This window comes from Hyperolius riggenbachi, chromosome 4 (genome assembly GCF_040937935.1).
Source record: "Hyperolius riggenbachi isolate aHypRig1 chromosome 4, aHypRig1.pri, whole genome shotgun sequence".
Taxonomy (NCBI): Eukaryota; Metazoa; Chordata; class Amphibia; order Anura; family Hyperoliidae; genus Hyperolius; species Hyperolius riggenbachi.
Window position 1 is genome coordinate 294,092,770 of NC_090649.1, and position 23,296 is coordinate 294,116,065.

The following is a 23,296-nucleotide window of genomic DNA, read 5'->3' on the forward strand; positions in this document are numbered from 1 at the left end:
GGGACCTTAACAACTCCTGGCGCCCAAGCATGCCTTATCACAATGTTATTTTCAGTCGCCCTCTCCCTAGGAACAGAACGCATTGCTAACCTAAAGGCTAGAGAGGCATCTGGACAGCATCGGTCCCTGAAAAGTTCTCATGCACATTACATTGCACTGCACATCAATGTGTTATGCATTGTGAATAGTAATATGAAAATATATGGACTTTGGTGTTACCTTGCAGATTGAATACAATGGGGCATGTGAAACTACATTATAATTGCCTTCAGTGGGTAGTGCACTGCAGTTTTACTATTATTTATACCAGTTATGTAGTGTGAGTTGTGCAAATAGTGCAACCCACATAACCTATGTAACGCACGTGTTGCTAGTGTAACACACAGGTAAGTAGCTCAACACACATTACACCATCAATGCGTTGCCTAGGTAATACAGGCTGTGCTATTTGCACAACACTATGTAACTGGTGTAAGTAATGGTAAACTTGCCATGCGCTACGCAGTATTACTGTAGATTTGGAAATATGCTCCAATGAGTTTCATTGTAAAGATTTTTCCAACATGTCCAATCAGATTTTTATTGAAAAAACAGGATCATTGATTCTTTTTTCTTGATCCCCCCCAAAAAAGATTATTTTAAACTTTCATTCGATTTGATTATTTTGGTCGAATAAACAGAAGAATTTAACGTTTTTATTGTACCGTGTATGGGCACCTTAACCACTTAACAACCTCTGCCACGCTTATCTACGCCCCTTTAAACTTCACCTGAGTCACAGGGGCGTAGATAGGCAACTCCTGTTTATTTTGCTGCTGATCGCGATCGCGTGCGCGTTCGCGTCCGCGTGCACGCGGATGTGCATACGCGTCGGGCACCCTCTGGTCCGTGATTGGCTGATGTGAACATGTGTTCACAAAGCCAATGACGGTGCTCATTCATGCAGAATGTGTGTAAACATTGCATCAGTCACTATGCTGTTACAGTTACTGAGATCACTCGTGAGAGGATCTCAGATAACTAACACAGCATTAGTGACTGATCAGCATCAGTGAGGTTTTTTTCAAATAAATTATACCCCCATTAAGCCCATTAACCCTTGCCTCCCTTAAATGTGAAAATTGCTGTGGTTTTTAGGTGAAAAACCCTGTGGTAGAGAAGTGGTTAAAGGTGGCCACACACGATACAATAAAATGATCCGATTTTACAGTAATTCGATAAAAACGATCGTATCTCTCGAAAAAATCCCGATTTCCCGTTTTTTCTATTTAAATTGATCCGGAATGCCAGATATTTCTCTTCAATTTCTACTAAAGATTGTATGGTGTGTGTTGGATTGTTAATGTATTAGTATACACACCCTAGCAATTTTCTCTGAGTTTCCAATCATTTTTATCATAATTGAGGAAAAAATTTAACATAAGTGTGTGGTACATTGGTCATATTTTTGAAATGTTACAATCAGTCAGAAAAATGTATTGCAATTCTTAAATTGAACAGATATTTAAAAAAATTGTATGGTGTGTGGCCACCTTAAGAGTGATCATCATATCCACACATCCGAAGCTGCTTTGTGAAATCCTGGCACCTGTTTAGGAGATTAGTGTCTGTGAGCAACTTTCTGTTTATTTCATTATCAGAAGCAGAGTTTTATATAGAGGCAGAATATAAAAATAGAGAGCCTTATCAGAAATGAGAGACTGGAGGATGAATTGATGTTCCTGTGTCTTTTCAGGGATCGGCCAAGTTGGAGAAAGCTGAGATTCTTCAGATGACAGTAGACCACTTAAAGATGTTGCAGGCTACAGGAGGTAAAGGTAAGCCTTCCCATCAGTGCTCCTTCTAATGTACGCAAGCATGGCAGTCTAAGCAAACATCCTTTTGACAAGCGCTTGTAGGCGGAACCAGATAAAAGGAGTAGAAATCAATGCTAATGGTAGGACTGAACTCGTGGGAAAGAACGACAGGCACAAAAGAAGCACTTGACCCTGGGCTTGTGTTTGCTTTCATTGCGCTGTGGGAGTAAAAGCTTCATTCACAGACAGTCCAGCCTCAGATTTGTTTGGGGTTTGCAAAGACGGTGAAAATCTGCGCATGGAGACAAAACAAACACACAAACATTGGGGAAAATAAACAGGAGAACGGGAGGCCTGCAATTGTAGAACAAGGTGTCTGCCTGTAAAGGAGGAAGTGCAGGACGGGAGCTCCATTCATTGCCTACACAGTTTTGTGGGGCACAAAAAAGAACAGGCTGATGTATGTACACATGCACAATGGCCATAGAGGAAATGGAGAGAGTAATTGTTCCTGTGTTTATCGCAGCATGGAAATTCACTTCCTGATTACTTGCTTTGTGCTAAGATTTTCTCAGTCAAACCTTAGATCTTTAAGTTGATAAGTACAGTATAGCTAGATGGTTTAGGGTTAACTGTTGCAAAATGTTTAACCAGCAGAGAATTGCCATTCACCTGATTTGGGTGAAATGTTACCCACAGGCACAGGATGCCCATAGGACAGCCACACAAGCATGAGCATACACACTCTGTCATTGTGCAGGGCAATTTCCAGCACCTACACTAATCATCTTATTTACTGAAAAATCTTTATTGGCTATGTGTGCATGATCAAAACACTTCCCCATCTTCTGAGTGGACAGTTAGTGGTGTACAATTCTTTAACAAGAACAGGAACAGTAATGGCATCTCTTTTGTACAGCAGTGAACTGCTGGAAGATCTTTCAAATTTGTATTGCTCTGCCTCACTTTTCAGTGGCAGCATTGGCAAACTGTGGATCTACATTAGAGGCCTTCCGGTTAATAGGGCTTAAATGCAGGAAGGTGGGTTCTTCCCAGTGGTGCAGCGATAGGAGATGCAGAGGTTGTGAATGCACTTGGGCACCTGGACCCACTCAGTCCACTAGAGACCCTATTTCAACTGCTGTATTATCTCTTCATTGGTGCCATGCTGGTAGTGATCAGTTCTTTGAATAGTGGTGATCATTAATGAAATCCCCCCCCCCCCCCCCCAGCCTGGGCTTTAAATTCACTTAGTCCTCTTTTCCGTGGGCAGCTGAAGGCAGTGAATTCACTGCCTGTCAGCTTATTCCATTCCCCGACCAGGTGATTGCTAGCATTTGGCACAGATGATGGACAGGCCACCATGGAGTAGCACTTGAGCACGGTGGTTGACGCAAGGTGAGATTTTATTTAACCATTGGGTAATGTCACTGTGAGTCAAGCGTGACATGCTTGGCATTACCAAATTGGCGCTTGTGGCCAGCAGGCTTAATTGTCTGACAAACAAGCAGTTTAGATGCCCATGGAAAAGAGGCCTAATAGAAGTAATGCCATAAAGATGGCAAACTGCAATTTCTAGCAAAAAAAAAAATGAGAATCAGATTTACTACCCACCTATCATGATTTTATAGCATGGACTTTTAGTGGTTTTTGTTGGAGGTTGCAACTCAATATACTAAATGTACTTACTATGGAAAGATTATTGGACAGATTTATTATTGCTGTGCCAGGTTGCGATGTTCCTCAGTTGGGAAAAGTCATTTTGAGAAGGTGATTCCTGGCTATCACAGTGGAGATTTACTCTCTCAGTGACAGCTGCAGCGATCGCCAGCTGGCAGTCCTACTTGCTAAACGTGGACTTTGTCAAGGAAAATGTTTATAAAACACAACTGCTCAAGCGAGTGTTATTTGAATAATTTTTTTTTAAATATTAAAAAATGCTCACCCCACCCTCTAATTCCAATCATCTATATTGGTTGGTGTGCCAAAAAGGCACAAGCAGTGAGTGTTCACCCTCTGACCAATGCCCAACAATATGGCTTTCAACTTTGGAGGGGTACTTTTCCAAAAAGGGCTCATTTCCACCTCTGGTGCCATGGAGGAGTTGGGGGTAACTGAATGGGGGCTTATGGTGCTATTTGCTAACCTCCATAATAAGGAGTTAACCAAATAAATGACATTGGTTAATTTGACCTATTACTTATTATTACCAAGGGTTGGAAGTAAAAAGAAAAAAAAAACTACAAACAAATATTGTAATGAATTAAAACACTATTTTTTTAAATGATATGATTAAAAATCTGGAAGGGTTAAAAGTAAAAAGAAAAAAAAACTGCAAAAAAATATTGTAATGAATTAAAACACTGGGCACTGTAATCATTTTCTGTTTTCCGGCATTTTTTTTTCTCTTTTTTATCTGCTTAATTGCTTGATGTCAAAACTGACATTGCCATGGAGATATTTAATTCCACTGGACCTCCCATTGGTCCACTCATCTGGACAAAAGGGAATCCTCATCAGTAGATTAAAACAGCTCTGGCAAGAAATCAAAATTTGATTTTCTCTCTGGTACATATTTGTGGCAGAGGGAGAAAGTGCACGGCAGGTAGAGCAGGAAACTTGGGAGCTATTTTTATCAGACACTCAGGCCCCCAAATTTACTGTTTTAGTCACTATAAACAGCTTTTTACTTGGGCACCTATGGTGGCACCCATTAGTGTTAGGCATAGATAGGGAAGGGTTAGTGTTAGGAGTAGGTGGGGGGTGGTTGGATTTAGGCCTACATAAGGGAGGATTAGTGTTAGGAGTAGGTGGAAGGTTATTAGCATTAGGTGTGGTGATTAGAGGTAAGAGTAGATGGGGTGATCAGTGTTAGGCATAGATAAGGGAGGGTTAGTGTTAAGAGTAGGTGGGGGTGATTAGAGGTGGTGATTAGAGGTAGGAGTAAATGGAGTGATCAGTGTTAGGCATAGATAAGGGAGGGTTAGTGTTAGGAGTAGGTGGGAGGGGGTTAGGGTTAGGCATAGATAGGGCAGTGTTAGTGTGAGAGTTAGGGTATAGAGGGTGATAGTAGAATATTAGTAAAATTACTAATATTCTATTATAGCGGATAACCACACTTATGCCTGCACTGTTGTAGAGTGAGAGAAGGACATGTGTGACCCTGAAAGGGGTCCAGAGGATTATATCCCAGTTCTCAAATGGAGGATGTGGCATTAAAAACTCACACACATCCACACACACTTTGTCCTCTATAATTTGATTCCTCATGCTGGCTTGTGTTACTGTTCTTCTCATTCTCAAGTCCACAATTATAAACATAGTTATAGATGCAGGTAGCACAAGCACAGTAGTGTATTGGTACTGTGAGTATATTTTTTCCATTAGTCTGTACTGATGAAGGCATGCCAGAGAAAGATGTTCTTAGTTAACAGTTAAGTGACAAAGCATGTCATACAAGTCTGCACTCTAGCACTGAGCAGATCATACATAAAAGTCCCCCAAACTGTCAGGGCTCAGAAATGAGGTGAACGTCAGTCTAGCAGGGAAAGAAGAGAGGGACTGCCTTCAGCCTAGCCTTTAATCTTTGTGTGTGTGCGTGTGTTTGTGTGCAAGGCAGGGAGGGACTCTGAGGATCAGCATTACCATGGGAAAGTGTCTCTGGAATGTCCCTACCCCACAATACAAGATGAGAGGCACCACCACCATACATGTTTCAAGTTTTGGGAACTGATGTTCTTAATTTTTCTGCGCTATATTATTTCGTTTCAAGCTTTGGGTCATATTATATTACCAGACTCTCGCAGGCTGATGCTTTAATGCCATAACCCTGTCCTGCAACCGAGCGTCTCCTCTCTTTCCCTTACATCAGAGAAGAGGACCTGGTTTTCAAGCAGCCTAAAATAGAGAATATAATCGTCTTTTCTGTTCACATTTAGCTGGTCTGTGTTTCATAGTTTTGTTAGAAGTCAAAAAAGAAACATTTTATTGCACAAACAATCAGAAGCCAGATCCTCACTTTTAACAACAGATTGAGAAGAATCTACCACAAATTATCCTTCATACGAATTTAAATCCCTATTTTTAAATTAGTATCATGATATTGTGATTTTCAGCTGTTTCTTTTTGTCTGTTGCCTTTTTCTGGCACAGGAGTTATCCTACTAGCTTCCTTTGCTAGTTACATTCATGTAAGTTTTACATTTGAAATGTATTTGCCAATTATACATGATAGATTGACAGCTATGGCTACGGGAATAATTTTAATTAGAAACACTAAACTCTGGCAGTACAATAGACAGCCTCCTCTGGTTTTACATGAGCTGAAGACTTAAAAAGTGCAATTATCTAAAAGGACAAAAGGCAGGTCCAGAATTGTCTTTTGCATCAGTTTCATAGCAGAGATTCAGAATGTTATGCAGTTTATTTGTGACTAGTTTAAAGTGGGATGAAACTAAAATGTAATTTATGTTTTAAAGCATAAACCAAATAGCTAAAAACATATTATTGATTTCCATGTTACTAGAAGGGTTTTAATACTCAACTTTCGACTTCACTTAGAGGCTAATGGGTAAGATTTCCATTGGGCTGTAATAAGCTGTGTAACTCGCCCAGAAACATTTCAGTTATATTATCTGGGGGAGGGACACCAGAGAACTATATCTCCTTTATTTGTTCAGTAATTACTTTGTTATAAGTCTATCTGATAATTTATCCTGAAACCGCTTCAGTGAAGTTACATTATGCCTTCAGTTGACATTAGGCCAGTCTTATACTATTTCATATTCAGTTTCTAGAGTAAAAAAAGTTAATTTTGAGTGTCGTCCCACTTTAATACATGCCAGTGGACCTCTTCTAAGAATATCTAGTCTCACACTATTAAAATATCAAAAAGCTGAGAATGAACTTTTTTTCTATAGCCAGACATTCAATGGCATCAGCAAAGACTTAAATGACAGAGTGGCAAATCCGAGCACTTCATGATCACTATCAGTAGTTAACATTTCTCCAATAAGCATATATATAAGCTAAACATCATTCACTATGAAACCCCAACCGTGTAGTTCATGCAGATCTAACATATTATCCACTACATGCATTTCCATAAATATCCAGCAGCTCCACCATTGTCTGTGCTTGATGACTAACCTTCTGCAGCCTTTTGTATTCAGTCAATAGAAACACATGTTCCCTGGCTCTCTCAAATGTCATTTGTCTACTAGACCAGACTGACTGGCTCCAGAATTCTCCTTTATTTCTTCCACTGTAAAGGCTTTCTGCAGCCAAACCTATGAGTTCTCCCAATGTGCCATTTTATGGTTTCAGCTAAGAGAGATTACATACGTTGTGTGCTTCCGGGGGTAATCAGTGTGTAACTGTGTATTGAGGTACATGTTATACTATGTATACATAAACTTAAAATTAGAACACAAAATCCCTCCACCCATAAGAAGATTCTTGTAGGACCTACTTCTAGCCATTCATAAAAGTTACTACGGTACACCTCTTTTTAGTGTTTATTGTTTTTTTAGGGGAAAATGACACTAAATGAGCAGCAAGTTGCATCTGTTATAAATAAGTAATGTATTGGCCTTTTTTGTTCTAGGGTACTTTGATGCCCATGCCCTGGCTATGGACTTCATGAGTATCGGCTTTCGAGAATGTTTAACGGAAGTTGCAAGGTACCTGAGTTCTGTTGAAGGCATGGATACATCTGATCCTCTTCGCGTGAGACTGGTCTCCCATCTCAGTACTTGTGCCTCACAAAGAGAAGCAGTAGCTATGACATCATCGATGACACAACACCAGCATTCCCTACACCCTCACCATTGGGCAACAGCGTTCCACCAACTTCCTACGGCTTTGCTGCAACAGAACGGACTTTCTTCATCTGACAGTATTCCTTGCAGACTTTCCACAGCCACCGAGATGCCACCACAACATGGCTCTGCTCTCCTCACAGCTACATTTGCCCATGCAGATGCTGCTCTTAGAGTGCCTTCTGTTGGCAGCGTTGCTTCCAGTGTTCCTCCTCTCTCTACCTCCTTGCTGTCACTTTCAGCAACAGTACATGCTGCAGCTGCTGCCGCTGCACAGAGCTTTCCTCTGTCCTTTGCTGGAGCTTTCCCTATATTTCCTCCAGGAGCTGCAGCAGCAGCCATGGCAGCTTCTGCAACAGCAATCGCTTCACCCTTGTCATCAGCAGCAAGTCCGCGACAAGCAAGTGCCAGTGCAAACAGTAAGCCATACCGGCCATGGGGGACTGAAGTGGGAGCTTTTTAACAATCTGCTATTTAAAAGGACTGATTTGAATGAAAAACAATCATGTGCAGGAACAATTTTCTTAGTTCCAATAAAAGTATTATGTCTGAAATATACAAAGAGGTGACCTGTGGACCTAGAAAATATACAACAATCTAACTTTATGCCATACCTCAAGAGGTTTGATATAAAAAATGGACCTCTAAAGTCATCTTATGGGAGTTTTAATTCCAATTTTACTATATATCTGCTCTATATTCCTTTCTCATAACCTGCAATAAGATGATCACATTAGTATATCCAAAACAGATGAGCTGCCTCATAGTACTGTTATACCCGTCGGCCCTCTGCCTCTCACATAGCAACAGAACATGTTGCCAGCCTGCAGATTAGCAACACGTCTTTACAGCCGCTGCCCTGCAATGTCACCCAAAGGATTGGGTCCTGATCCCCGCCAGGCCATCATGAGGCTTCAAAGTGTACCAGAGCTGTCAGTATAGTAAGATTCGATACTTACCCGGGCCTTCCTCCAGCCCCATACGCACGTGTGAGCCCCTCACCGTCCTCCTGCGGTCTCAGCCGCAATCAGCCCCGGTAACTTGCTCAATTGCATCCAGTCTGGGTCTGCTGTACATGCGCGGGTCCTCCAATAAGGGTGAATGGCAGATTGCGGGAGGACGTTAAAGGACTCACGCCTGCTTATGGGGCTGGAGGAAGCAGGTAAGTATTGATTCTTACTATACTGACAGCTCTGGTTTACTTGAAGCCAAGTACAAACATTCAGTATTGATTGCCCAAATTTACCACGTTCACATACTATGAGAGTTTACTTACTCAGTCTGTTCAAAGCAATTAAAATCTGTTGGCCGTCATACTACATGGAAGCGGTAAAATTGGCTAATCAAGATTGGATGTGGGAATGCACCTTTAGAAACAGAATTTCAGACATATTAATTTTTTGTATTAATTTAGACTTTAGCATTTATTTAAAACCTATGAAATGGCATTATATATCCCTCCTATACCTGCCTGAAATCAACATTTATTTATCTTTCTATAACCTTCTACACAACCAAATGACAGACTCAGTGGTAGATTGCCCATTATCAGCCTGAATGCATTGCACAGTCCTGTGTTCTGCCAGTGCAAAGACCAGTACAGATACTGAATTTTTTTGTGCCCAAAACAATCAATAATTTTTGGTTTATTTGATGTACAGACATGCAGCTCAGCTACAGTCAAGCCACCTATTCTGTTTTGTGGAGACGGAAATGAATTCAGGATGATATGGAGTCGCCAAACAATAGCAGCTGTACATGTCAGTTATTTAGTGATTCGGCATGGTGGATTGCCAGATGTCATCTTTGGCAATAAAAAACTAGCATCTATATGTACCTGAACATAATTTACATACTGAAGGGGAGGAGCATAGAAAACCTATATGAGAAAGGGGAAAAACAAGGATTTCAGCAGTTTGACAGTGCTATTCATAGTCTAAGTGACATAAGAAGCTGCAGATTTATATCTAGAAATATTGGTGTATGTATTCTTTCTGCATACATTTTACTAGAGAAATATTAATGAACAAAATTGATCCATTTGATTATGAAATCAAGTGTCTTTAATTGGCAGGCCATAACCAGTCCATGTAATCACGTCTCACACCTGTTTGCTGTTATCCTGTTCCATGTTAGCCTATACATGAAGAAGTAGTGACACAAGGTCACGTGAAATCAGGATCAAATCAATCACATGATCAAATCCGCTAAGAGCTGCTGTAGGAGAATTTATGTAGGAAAAGTGTTCATTAGTAGTGGTGTCATATCTGAAGTATACAGCATTGCATGGGGATTTGCCTCGAAGATGGGATGGGCATAAATCACATACTGTGCACAGCTTTTACCTGTGCAGTGATGTGTTTGGCTGAAGCCATGCTTTAGGCCTGGGGCCCACTAGAGTGCTTTCAGTTGCCTTTTGGAATTCTAAAAACACTAGGTTAATGAAAGTCAATGGAGGTGAACCTAGAGGAGTTATTGCGATGTCGCCAAATCACAATCATGGGTCCTGTAGCATTTTGGGAGCGCTCCGATGCAAAAGATAAAAAGCACTGCAAAACTGCCTTAAAGGGCCCTTTTCCACTACACAGCTAAATCGCAAATTGCTGGTGATTTTTAAATCACTAGGGTTGTTACTTTATCATAGAAATCATGAGAAGTATTTTCCACTATAGTGATTCGTTTTGGAAATCGCAATCGCTTTCTGGAGCCATTTTTAGAGTGATAATGCAATGCAAATGAATAATCGCAGTCGCATAACAGAATTAGGGAAAAATCGCAATCGCTGGCGTTTGTGATTGCGATTGCTAGTGGAAAAGGGCCTTTTCAGTTGCTGTACAAATGCAAACCACAAAAAAGCCAAGAAATGCAAATCCAAATGGCTAATTGCGATTGCTTTAAATATACATTACATTATGATTCTTGCTTCAGTAAGGAAATATAGGAGCACAGTTGAGCTCCAAAGTTTATACACAGCTTCATCCTATAGCCTTGTCCTTACTGCTGGCTGCAGGGTTTCTCCTGCCAACCCCTGCTTCTTGCTCTAATAGCTAACATTAAGGCCCCTTATACATGGGCAGCTGAAAGCAGTGCACCAGTTGGGTGCTTGCTAATGCTTTGCACAGGCAGTGGAGTGGAACGACGTCTGTCCCATGGAGACACACCTACTCCGGTGACTGCACCGCATGTTAAATGTTTCCACACCAGGATGAAGTCTGCTGCTCTGCTGCATCTTCGTATGGTACCCGAAGTGTCACCAGACCTGCATAGGAAGCCATACAGAGGATGCAGCAAAGCAGCTGGCAGCTGCAGAAAGTGAAGTGGGCCGATGCCTAGAGTGCTTGTAAGTGGGGTGCATTGGGTGCTGCTCTGCATCTCCTGGGAACGGTGTTGAGGCCCCGGGTTACCTTAAAGAGGATCTCCAGTGAAAATAATGTAATAAAAAAAAGTGCTTAATTTTTACAATAATTATGTATAAATGATTTAGTCAGTGTTATCCCATTGTAAAATCTTTCCTCTCCCTGATTTGCATTCTGACATTTACCATATGGTGGCATTTTTACTGCTAGCAGGTGATGTCAGTGGAAGGAGATGCTGCTTGCTTTTTGGCAGTTGGACCCAGCTGTAAACATCTGTTATTTCCCACAATGCAATGAGGTTCACAGACAGGAAACTGTCAGGACTACGGTCCTGACATCACACTGTGGGAGGGGTTTCAGCACAATATCAGCCATAAAGAGCCCCCTGTTGATCTGTTTGTAAAAAGAAAAACATTTCTCATGGCACGGGGGGGGGGGGGGGGGGGTATCAACTACTGATTAGGATGAAGTTCAATTCTTGGTCACGGTTTCTCTTTAACTCCCATGCAGCTGGAAATGACACATATTCTGTATCAGCCTGTGCTGGATAGCTAAGACCCTACTGTATAACAGTCCACCGAGATCAGTTTACTGTGTACTTACTGATCGCACAGCAAGTCCAGAAGCTCTCACTTTTACCAACCTTACATCCATCTGAAGGTCCCAGCAGCACAGCAGCCTATACTAGGTTCTTGGTCTCTTGGTCTTCATGGAGGAGTCAAATGCAGGATCAAACAGTAGTAATGCAATGTTATTGTGCTTTGTAAGTATAGTTTTAAGCCCACCATTTCACTATGGATATCGGATATGAGATGACAGTTGAACATGCAGGCACAATTTTGATCATTCTCAGTGCATATGGTTTACAATCCTATACATTGGCCTAAATTCACTAAGATCATGCTGGTGATAATAAGGCAAAAGAAAACTTACCGTATATACTCGCATATAAGCCGACCTGCATATAAGCCGACCCCCCAACTTTTACCTGAAAAAACAGGGGAAAATGATTGACCCCCATATAAGCCGGGGGTAGGAAATGCTGGCCGCCTTATTCCCCTAGTGTGTCCCAGTATAGCTAGTAAAGTGCCCAGTATGGGTAGGTAGTGCCCCAGTATAGCTAGTATAGTGCCCAGTATAGCTAGTATAGTGCTCAGTATAGCTAGTATAGTGCTCAGTATAGCTAGTATAGTGCCCCAGTTTAGCTAGTATAGTGCCCCAGTTTAGCTAGTATAGTGCTCAGTATAGCTAGTATAGTGCTCAGTATAGCTAGTAAAGTGCTCAGTATAGCTAGTATAGTGCTCAGTATAGCTAGTATAGTGCTCAGTATAGCTAGTATAGTGCTCAGTATAGCTAGTATAGTGCTCAGTATAGCTAGTATAGTGCTCAGTATAGCTAGTATAGTGCTCAGGATAGCTAGTATAGTGCCCAGTATAGCTAGTATAGTGCTCAGTATAGCTAGTATAGTGCTCAGTTTAGCTAGTATAGTGCCCCAGTTTAGCTAGTATAGTGCCCCAGTTTAGCTAGTATAGTGCTCAGTATAGCTAGTATAGTGCTCAGTATAGCTAGTATAGTGCCCAGTATAGCTAGTATAGTGCTCAGTTTAGCTAGTATAGTGCCCCAGTTTAGCTAGTATAGTGCCCCAGTTTAGCTAGTATAGTGCCCCAGTTTAGCTAGTATAGTGCCCCAGTTTAGCTAGTATAGTGCTTAGTATAGTGCCCTGCCCCGCACTGCCCCACACGCTCCCTCCCTCCGCGGCCGCTGCTGCTATTACCTGCTTCAGCGGCCGCTTCCTAATCCGGGTTCCCCTCTTCATCCTGCGGACTCCGTAAGTGTATCACAGCAGCGCGCCCGGCGCTGCTGCTGTGACGATGCAGGGGCCAGGAAAGAGCGGTTCCCCTGGTAACGGCGATGCGCCGTTACCAGGGGAACCGCTCTTTCCTGCCCCCTGCATCGTCACAGCAGCAGCGCCGGGCGCGCTGCTGTGATACACTTACGGAGTCCGCAGGATGAAGAGGGGAACCCAGATTAGGAAGCGGCCGCTGAAGCAGGTAATAGCAGCAGCGGCCGCGGAGGGAGGGGGCGAGCAAGCGGGCGGGCGGCGCAGACCACCACCCACGACTCGCATACAAGCCGACCCCCCAACTTTTGGCCCCCTTTTTGGGGGTCAAAAATTCGGCTTGTATGTGAGTATATACGGTACCTCCACACATTAATGGTATTTTCAGTGTTAATTCACTAAAGAAGCTTGCTTTATTAAGGTGTAGAGATAAGTTTTCACGGTGAGAGAGTTATCTTATCACTTCAGTCCTTAAGTTACCTCCTCTGTAGTAATATTCACATGCAGTTAATTAACAGCCTGTCTTTAACTTTAGAATTCTGTAGTTATTTTAAGGATTAAAACATTAACTTTAGAGATCTATCCTTAACTTAAAGAGACTCCGTAACAAAAATTGCATCCTGTTTTTTATCATCCTACAAGTTCCAAAAGCTATTCTAATGTGTTCTGGCTTACTGCAGCACTTTGTACTATCACAGTCTCTGTAATAAATCAACTTATCTCTCTCTTGTCAGACTTGTCAGCCTGTGTCTGGAAGGCTGCCAAGTTCTTCAGTGTTGTGGTTCTGCTATGAACTCCCCCTTCCAGGCCCCTCTATGCACACTGCCTGTGTGTTATTTAGATTAGAGCAGCTTCTCTCTTCTCTTTTACAAGCTGGATAAATCGTCCTCTGAGCTGGCTGGGCTTTCACATAGTGAGGAATTACAGACAAGGGCAAAGCTGTTTGCAGGAAGAAAAGAGCAGCCTGAAACTTCAGTGCATGAGAGATGCAGGGGGAAAGAAACACACAATGATCTCTTGAGATTCAAAAGGAAGGGTGTATACAGCCTGCTTGTGTATGGATGTATTTTCTATGTGTGGACATACTGTACATCAACCTACTTCCTGTTTTGGTGGCCATTTTGTTTGTTTATAAACAAACTTTTTAAAACTGTTTTTAACCACTTTTAATGCGGCGGGGAGCTGCGAAATTGTGACAGAGGGTAATAGGAGATGTCCCCTAACACACTGGTATGTTTACTTTTGTGTGATTTTAACAATACAGATTCTCTTTAAAGACAGGAGAGTTAACTTTAGGTTTGCCTGAGGTAAAATGGTTCCTGAATACTACATGCCTTATCACCATGGTGATAAGTCAACAGTTTAGAAACATTGTTAAAGAAAGAGAGATAAGCTTAGTGAATTGAGGCCATTGACATGAATGCCAAGCATCCGAGCATTCATATTAAACTTCTCTGGAGACAGACAGAACAATGAAGTGGAGGCAGCAGAATTGCACTACTTCTCTTTGGAAAGACCAAAAGTAATCAGGCATAAGTTTCGAGCTTTGATTCTTACTCTCAACATTAGTCATCAGGTAGGTGTGCATTGCCCCCATAGGCATTAGATCGCCACCTAATCCAAACAAAAATAACTACGTCAGAGAACTGCCCCTCGCAGGGGATCTACAAAAGTTAACATATCAATATCAAAGACCATGCAATGGTAACAAAACAGACTGAAATTTTGTAAAAGAAAAGGAATTCAGGGAGAGGCTCAAGGGTGTTATATATCTGCCAGTTGAGCCTATTGATAGATAATAGAGTCACAGTAAAGTTAGATTCCAAATTCCATATCAGCACAAACCTGTGTGTCTTGGTTTAAACTAATCTTTAAAATATTTGTGCTATGTGAAGGTGGCCATATACTCAACGATTTTAGATTCCTCGCAGATACGAATCATCTGCTGGGAATTGATTCCCCAAAATGTCAGATCGATTGATTTTTGATCGATTTTGAATAAAAATTGGTAGAAAGTATTGATTGGACAGGATGGAAAATTTAAAACAATCAGGAGGAGCAAGAATATTGGCAGATCAATGGCCTATAGCTTTGCACTGCATCGAACAGTGCAACTCCGCAGTTTGATCGATTTTCAATAAATTCCCTGCTGGAATCTACTGTAAACTGATGTGTAGTGTATGGTATGAACCGATTCCTTCTGAATCAATTATTTTCAGAAAGAAATCGATCGTGTTGGAACATTGGATGGAAATCTATATGTATGGCCAGCTTTAGACAGCAAATCCTCTTTTTTTTGTAGACTAGAAAAACAGTCAGGATTATATAATTTATTGGCTAGCTCAATAAGTATAAATAATAAATGTGGACATAAGAAGGGGGCACAGGGATCGTCATAAGAATTTCATAAAGATGTTTATGAGAACCTGATAAGGCCTGAGGAATTCTTACATACCTTGGAAAGTCTGACAATGCATGAAAGTATTGGAAATCTGGGATTCCCTCAGATAAAGATGTTTAACTAGATAAGGACCGCAATGATTGAGATCTATGCCTTGTTTTGGTGGGCTCCTAGCTGGCAGGGCGTAGATCTCAATCACTGTCCGCAGCGCGCATCCGCCGTTTCTGCCGCTCCCCACCGATTGTGCCGCTTAAACCCGACGATTCTCGCCGCATTTCATAGGCTCTGCTTGTCTCTATGACGGCAGAGTCATGTGAGCGGGTCAGGAGCCGATTTCATTGGCTCCTGGCCCTATCTTTCAATGTAAGCCGTTGCCATTGGCTTACACTGAAAAACAGGGTCAGGAGCCAATGAAAGCGGCTCCTGACCGGCTCACATGACTCTGCTGTCATAGAGACGGCAGAGTCTATGTCCTGGGGGTCGCGGCGATGACGGCGGTTGCGGTGAGTATGTGCGGCGATTCGTCGGGATTCCGTCGGAATTGGACCAGCGGTCTCTGGTCTTTAAGTGCCCAGAGACCGCTGGTCCTTAAATGGTTAAGCAGATCAGATATATCATCCCACTTCAAAAACTTGCAGATGTAACATCAATACTCTTGGTTTCCACAATAGCAATAAGGACAGGAACTCCTCACTGCCAAACTACGATATAGCACTCATCCGCTTCAATAGACCACAGATATAGAGCTAAAGGTACATACACATCTGCTGAGAATCTAGCATGTATATAGCGCCCTGGAGTGCCACTTCATTTTGGTTGAGTGCGTTGTTCCCCTCCTTTCTTTGCCCGCCAGATACCTCTTTGTCTTGCTCCACAGCATCCTCCCTCCTTCCCCCTCATAGCAACTGAACACGTTGCTAGGCTATAGCCTAGTGGTGCATCTATATAGGTCTTGGCTCCGGACTGTTTCTAGAAGCATCAAGTCCTGATCTGTGTGGATAACAATCATTGTGCATGCACCATTGAGGTAATCGTTTCTTCACCAGCATCAGGAGACTAAACCATCTTCACTGAGCTACAACAGGCTGGATCGCTTCCTGAACACAAGATTTTTATACTTTTGTGATCCTCTAAAGAGAATTTGGGTTTCCACTGTGAGGCAGTGAGATGGTGTTGTGTTTATTCATGCTCTGTAATCAGGGCCGGATTTACAATAAGGCATTGTAGGCACGTGCCTACAGGCTCCTTATGTAGGAGAGACGGCTTCCCTCCCCAAGTTTTCCCTCTACCCATTGGCTGGCTACTTACTACTGAGGTGGGGGCACATCTGGCTCCCTATACTTGGGGTGGGGGACACATCTCCTACATAGATTAATTGGGTTATCTAATGGGGAGGAGGGATGCCTTCCTAATATGGAAGTGTGGCCAGAGTTGGGCGGGATTTAAGGCGCCAGAATGCCTATGCCTACAGGCTCGTGAGTTGTAAATCCGGCTCTGTCTGTAATATAAAAGCACTGCTTTTGAATCTCCTAATGTCTCTGAATACTACAAGTTGTTAGCAGGGCAAGGTTGTGGGGGTGCAGACAAGAGAAATAACAAGGCTTCCTGCTGCAGCTGTTTATAAACAGTAATTCTTATCAGACCCCTGTATTTACAATAGATAACACAGACTACTTATACAGTTTTCTGTGAAGAAGGAATTAAATGTGTAGTTATCAGAATATGTAAGAGCTTTAAAAGATGAAAATTAAACATGTAAAGGTGCCCATAGATAGCTGAGATGATCCAGCACATCAGATGTCCTGGCAATGCATTGGAGACACTGTACACATTCTAGATTTGTCTCGGCCAAGAACCATTTAGGAAGTGTACCAAGTTTTATGGCTCGTTTTCACTACTGGGGAACATGCAGCGCTTTCCCCTGCGACTCCTATGCAGGGAAGCATTGCCAATTCCGTCAATAGCTTGCTGTCCAAATCACATGCACGTTCAATTCTGGATAGCATGCAGCAGTTTTTTGTAGCAAGCATCCAAATCCCTATAACCGTGCATAGCATGGAAATGGATGCGGCACCTGAGTGGAAATAGGCCCTAAATGAAACCCCTACCAAACAAAGCTAATTATATGAATGGACCCATTTGCAATCTCCACGCAGTGTAGTCCTAGTTTCCTCCTAGTTGGTATTTTCACACCTTATAAAAAATGCCTTTTCAGCCACAAGCAAGCAAGAAAACATTCCAAGTAATGTTGACTATACTTTTTCACCCACTTTTTGGTATTTTTTCAATTGCAGAGTGCTGACAAGTTATTTCAAACAGAATATGAAAAGTTATCTCCTAGGAGAAAACTTAGGAGTAAAAGTGAATTGCATAAGGGCCTATAAACTGAATGAAATCAACAGCTCATCATCACCAGACCAACCGACTGTTTAAAAACATTGAGTAGAATTATTAATGGTCTTTATCATCATCTAAACTGCAGCAGATCAGTGACCAATCTGCTTTAGTTACCAACAGTATATATAATACACTGTTATTGGGATCCAGATTACATTTTGTTGCACACCAATCATCTGTAACCCTTTGCTTTAAATATTGTAGGGATTTTGTAATATATTCAGTACTGTATTTTATAATTCACAAGATAATGTAACTCCAGCGATGTTCGCACCTTGGCAGGATAGAGCTATGGTTCAGGCAATGTGAAGTCAATATAGAGAACAATAAAAACATGGTGCAGGGCCAAAAAAGGTTGCTATTAAAGAGAACCTATTTGGCCGCAGCTCAATGAATTCTAGCTAGTGTGATAAAAAATACAATAGTAAGTGTGTGCCAAATCAAACTACCGGTAGCCACCCTATAAAATGCCACAAGTCTAAATAAACCTTCCACAAATTTTTTGTATGTATGCATTTAAATGTTTTTAGCTGACAGTATTGGTGTTGATATTTACTGCCTCCAGAAGTAGGAACCGTTTTAAAAGGAGCCTGAAAAGACATATGGAGGCTGCCATATTTATTTCCTTTTAAACAATACCGGTTTCTGCCAGTCACTTTGGCTGTTGTAGTGTCTGAATCACATGCCTGAAACGAGCATGCAGACAATCTAGTCAGAGTTCAGTCAGAGAATCTGATCTGCTTGCTTGTTTAGGATCTATGGCTAAATGCATTAGAGACAGAGGATCAGCAGGACAGACATGCCTAACAATTCCAGTTTTGAAGGGAAAGCTTACACAAATGTTATTACTTTAATCACTGATTTTCTATGCATTATACATTTTTGTTGCTCAATTGTTTTTAAGGGCTGGACCCATATTAAAAACTTTAATGAACTGTAGTACAACTCACATTAATCAGTAAATATTGTCATTTTTTTAAAGATGTCCTACCTATTAAAAAGGTTACGTTTATGCTAAAGGGTGACAGAATTGCTTCCTTCGTTGTCCTGCTGGAAGGTCAACCTCCGCCCCAGTCTCAAGTCTTTTGCAGACTCCAAGAGGTTTTCTTCCAAGATTGCCCTGTATTTGGCCCATCCATCTTCCCATCAACTCTGACCAGCTTCCCTGTCCCTGCTGCTGAAGAGAAGCACCCCCAGAGCATGATGCTGCCACCACCATATTTGACAGTGGGGATGCAGTGTTCAGAGTGATGTGCAGTGTTAGTTTTCTGCCACACATAGCGTTTTGCATTTTGGCCAAAAAGTTCAATTTTGGTCTCAACTGACCAGAGCACCTTCTTCCACATGTTTGCTGTGTCCTCCACATGGCTTGTGGCAAACTGCAAATGGGATTTCTTATGCTTTCTGAAAACAATAGTTTTTTCTTTTTGCCACTCTTCCATAAAGGCCAACTTTGTGCAGTGCATGACTAATAGTTGTCCTATGGACAGATTTCCCCACCTGAGCTGTAGATCTCTGCAGCTCGTCCAGAGTCACCATGGGCCTCTTGACTGCATTTCTGATCAGCGCTCTCCTTGTTCGGCCTGTGAGTTTAGGTGGACGGCCTTGTCTTGGTAGGTTTACAGCTGTGCCATACTCCTTCCATTTCTGAATGATCGCTTGAATAGTGCTCCGTGGGATGTTCAAGGCTTTGGAAATCTTTTTGTAGCCTAAGCCTGCTTTAAATTTCTCATTAACTTGATCCCTGACCAGTCTGGTGTGTTCTTTGGACTTCATGGTGTTGTTGCTTCCAATATTCTCTTATGGCCTGTACTCACGGGCTGCAAATGTTGCCTGTCGCCAGCACACGTGAGCGTGTGGGCGACAGGCCGGCGACAGCTCCTCGCCAGGTCCCTCCGCGTACACACGCGGAAGAGGGACCAGCGGCGAGACGGAAGCTGTCGCCAACGTTCCTCCTCCCTCTGCCGGAAGCTCCATATACTTTAATGGAGGTAGCTGTCGCTAGTCCGCGTACTCACGCGGACTAGCGACAGTTGCGGCGGAGGTGCGGCGGCGACTGTCGCCATGCGATTGAAACTTTCAATCGCATGGCGACATGAGCGACGGGCGACAGTTCGGGGTGCGCGCGCGTGCAACAGCCCATACTCACGGGCGACCTGTCGCCGCAACGCGCGCGCCGCGTGTTGAGGCGACAAAAGTCCCTCGTGAGTATGGGCCATTAGACAACCTCTGAGGCCGTCACAGAGCAGCTGTATTTGTACTGACATTAGATTACACACAGGTGCACTCTATTTAGTCATTAGCACTCATCAGGCAATGTCTATGGGCTACTGACTGCACTCAGACCAAAGGGGGCTGAATAATTATGCACACCTCACTTTGCAGTTATTTATTTGTAAAAAATGTTTGGAATCATGTATGATTTTCGTTCCACTTTTCACGTGTACACCACTTTGTATTGGTCTTTCACGTGGAATTCCAATAAAATGAATTCATGTTTGTGGCAGTAATGTGACAAAATGTGGAAACCATCAAGGGGGCCGAATACTTTTGCAAACCACTGTATGTATACACACTCAAAAACTGGCTGACAGATAATTCAGCATGCCTCAAAAGTCATAGTTGGCTGTGGATTCAGCTGGAAAGGTAATTTAATATCATCATATTACATGATAATTTCAGTATCAATACAAAATTTCATTTTTTTTTTTAACTAAAAAAGATAACCAATTTAAAAAAGTTAACCGGGAACTCCAGTAACTGTAATATGTAACCCTGCTGGGACAGACATCTTTCTTGTTAAACTACACATCTTTTCAAAGCTCTCCTCTCTTGGAGTCTGCGTGATGGTCGTGGATGGACTCCTCAGCAGCTGTTTATTGACTTTGTGTTCCTGTTTTTCCCCTTGCTGGTAAGTGTCATATACTTCTTGCCTTGCTGTAACTCAAACTAAGGTAATCCTAGCATCCCAGGGACCCTGTAAGTAAGGAGACCTAAATGTTTGTGTGGTGTGTGTACTGATGGAGGGGGGTGATTCTCAAGCTACAAATACACCGATGCATCGCTAGCCTTTACTACGCCACCCTGTTTTCAAGCGGAATTACAGTCAAAAATGTCCTTCTGAAGTAGATTTTCCATACTAAAGAAGCCAGTTTTTATATAGAAAAAAAGTACCTAAAAAGGTTAATAAGACTTAGATTGGACCCACACTGGTGATGAGAAGCATCTTAAAAAAAATATCAACATTACCACACTTTTCACATGACAACTTATTTTGACCTGAACCTATGTATATCCAGTCTTCTATTGAATATATAACATTTGATGTTATGGAGAACCAATACTTTTGATACCCTGTACTTCTGCTCCCACAAGGACAACTTGTACTTGAGTACATTACTGTCCTTTACTGTCCTTGGAACAACTGGTTAATGTAACCCCTTCTCACCTCTGCACATGCCCAGTGCTGTAAGAACCTCATTTTTAGTGTCAGCACAGTTCTGTTCTCCAGGACCATGCTGCCGCCAGGGCTGCATTTACATCTCAGGAGCCTATAGGCACAGGCGTTCTGGCATCCTAAACTCCGCCCTCCATGGCATCCAGCCTGTACATCCAGCTCTACTTTACCTCCATTCAGGCAGGGAACACACTTGACAGTTTTCGCATGTGTTTTTTTTGTACAGAAAGAGAACTCATGTTAATCAATGGGCTAGTTCATACTTAATGTGTTTTTGGCACGAAGAAAAAAATCTGCATCATGATTCTGCACATTTTGTCAGTTTTCTGTATCAGTTTCATTAGCTGCTGTGAAAAAAATGCACGCGGTTTCCTGCATAGAAACACACTTGGTGTGCAGAAAATGTATGCAGAAAAACATGCGCAGAAAACTGAAAGACAAGTGTGTTACCTGCCTCAGATGGGCTGGTCACTGCTGAGAGAGCATAGATAGCGGGTGGGTGGGCTGGACTGAACTGACCATCCAGCCTGCCCATAGAGCTGTCTATGCTTCAGAGGCATTGACATCCGTGTGGCTCCAGGATGGTGAGAACAGGTTCACAAACCCTAACAGCCGCCTCCCTGCACATTGGCGCCTCTGGCGACTTTTGTGCCTAATGCTAAATGTGTACCTTATTAACCACTTCCCGACCGCCGTATATACAATTGGCGGCCGGGAAGTGGACCCCGCAAGGACCGCCGTATTGACAATTGGCGGCGGTCCTTGTAGGGGCATCGGCGGAGCGATCGCGTCATCAGTGACGCGATCCTTCGCCTGGCGCCGCTCACCCGCCGCAACATCCCGCCGGCCATACGGAAGCGCCGGCGGGATGTTAACCCGACGATCGCCGCATACAAAGTGTATAATACACTTTGTAATGTTTACAAAGTGTATTATACAGGCTGCCTCCTGCCCTGGTGGTCCCAGTGTCCGAGGGACCACCAGGGCAGGCTGCAGCCACCCTAGTCTGCACCCAAGCACACTGATTTCTCCCCCCCCTGCCCCAGATCGCCCACAGCACCCCTCAGACCCCCCCCCCCCTGCCCACCCCCCAGACCCCTGTTTGCACCCAATCACCCCCCTAATCACCCATCAATCACTCCCTGTCACTATCTAAAAATGCTATTTTTTGTTTTATCCCCCCCCTGCCCCCTGCTCCCTCCTGATCACCCCCCACCCCTCAGATTCTCCCCAGACCCCCCCCCCCCCCAGACCCCCCCACCCCATGTACTGTATGCATCTATCCCCCCTGATCACCTGTCAATCACCTGTCAATCACCCATCAATCACCCCCTGTCACTGCCACCCATCAATCAGCCCCTAACCTGCCCCTTGCGGGCAATCTGATCACCCACCCACACCAATAGATCGCCCGCAGATCCGACATCAGATCACCACCCAAGCGCAGCGTTTACATCTATTCTCTCCTCTAAACACCCACTAATTACCCATCAATCACCCATCAATCACCCCCTATCACCACCTGTCACTGTTACCCATCAGATCAGACCCTAATCTGCCCCTTGCGGGCCCCCAATCACCCGCCTACACGCTCAGATTGCCCTCAGACCCCTCCTTATCAATTCGCCAGGGCATTATTTACATCTGTCCTTCCCTGTAATAACCCACTTATCACCTGTCAATCACCTCCTGTCACTGCCACCCATCAATCACCCCCTGTCACTGCCACCCATCAATCAGCCCCTAACCTGCCCCTTGCGGGCAATCTGATCACCCACCCACACCAATAGATCGCCCGCAGATCCGACATCAGATCACCACCCAAGCGCAGTGTTTACATCTATTGTCTCCTCTAAACACCCACTAATTACCCACTAATTACCCATCAATCACCCCCTATCACCACCTGTCACTGTTACCCATCACATCAGACCCTAATCTGCCCCTTGCGGGCACCCAATCACCCGCCTACACGCTCAGATTGCCCTCAGATCCCCCCTTATCAATTCGCCAGTGCATTAGTTACATCTGTTCTTCCCTGTAATAACCCACTGATCACCTGTCAATCACCCATCAATCACCCCTTGGCACTGCCACCCATCAATCACCCCCTGGCACTGCTACCCATCAATCACCCCCTGTCACTGCCACTCATCAATCAGCCCCTAACCTGCCCCTTGCGGGCAATCTGATCACCCACCCACACCAATAGTTTGCCCGCAGATCCGACA

General features: G+C 43.3%; 1 protein-coding gene across 1 annotated transcript in view; it reads left to right on the forward strand.

Annotated features, from left to right (window-relative positions):
* The window catches only part of HEY2 (hes related family bHLH transcription factor with YRPW motif 2), a 48,215-nt gene extending 36,866 nt beyond the window's left edge, over positions 1-11,349 (forward strand). Inside the window, exons 4-5 of the mRNA XM_068231465.1 lie at positions 1,736-1,817; positions 7,401-11,349. Coding sequence (XP_068087566.1) covers positions 1,736-1,817; positions 7,401-8,077 — 759 coding nt within the window. The 3' untranslated portion in view covers positions 8,078-11,349. The remainder of the gene's footprint in view (positions 1-1,735; positions 1,818-7,400) is intronic.
* Positions 11,350-23,296: the final 11,947 nt, after the last annotated feature.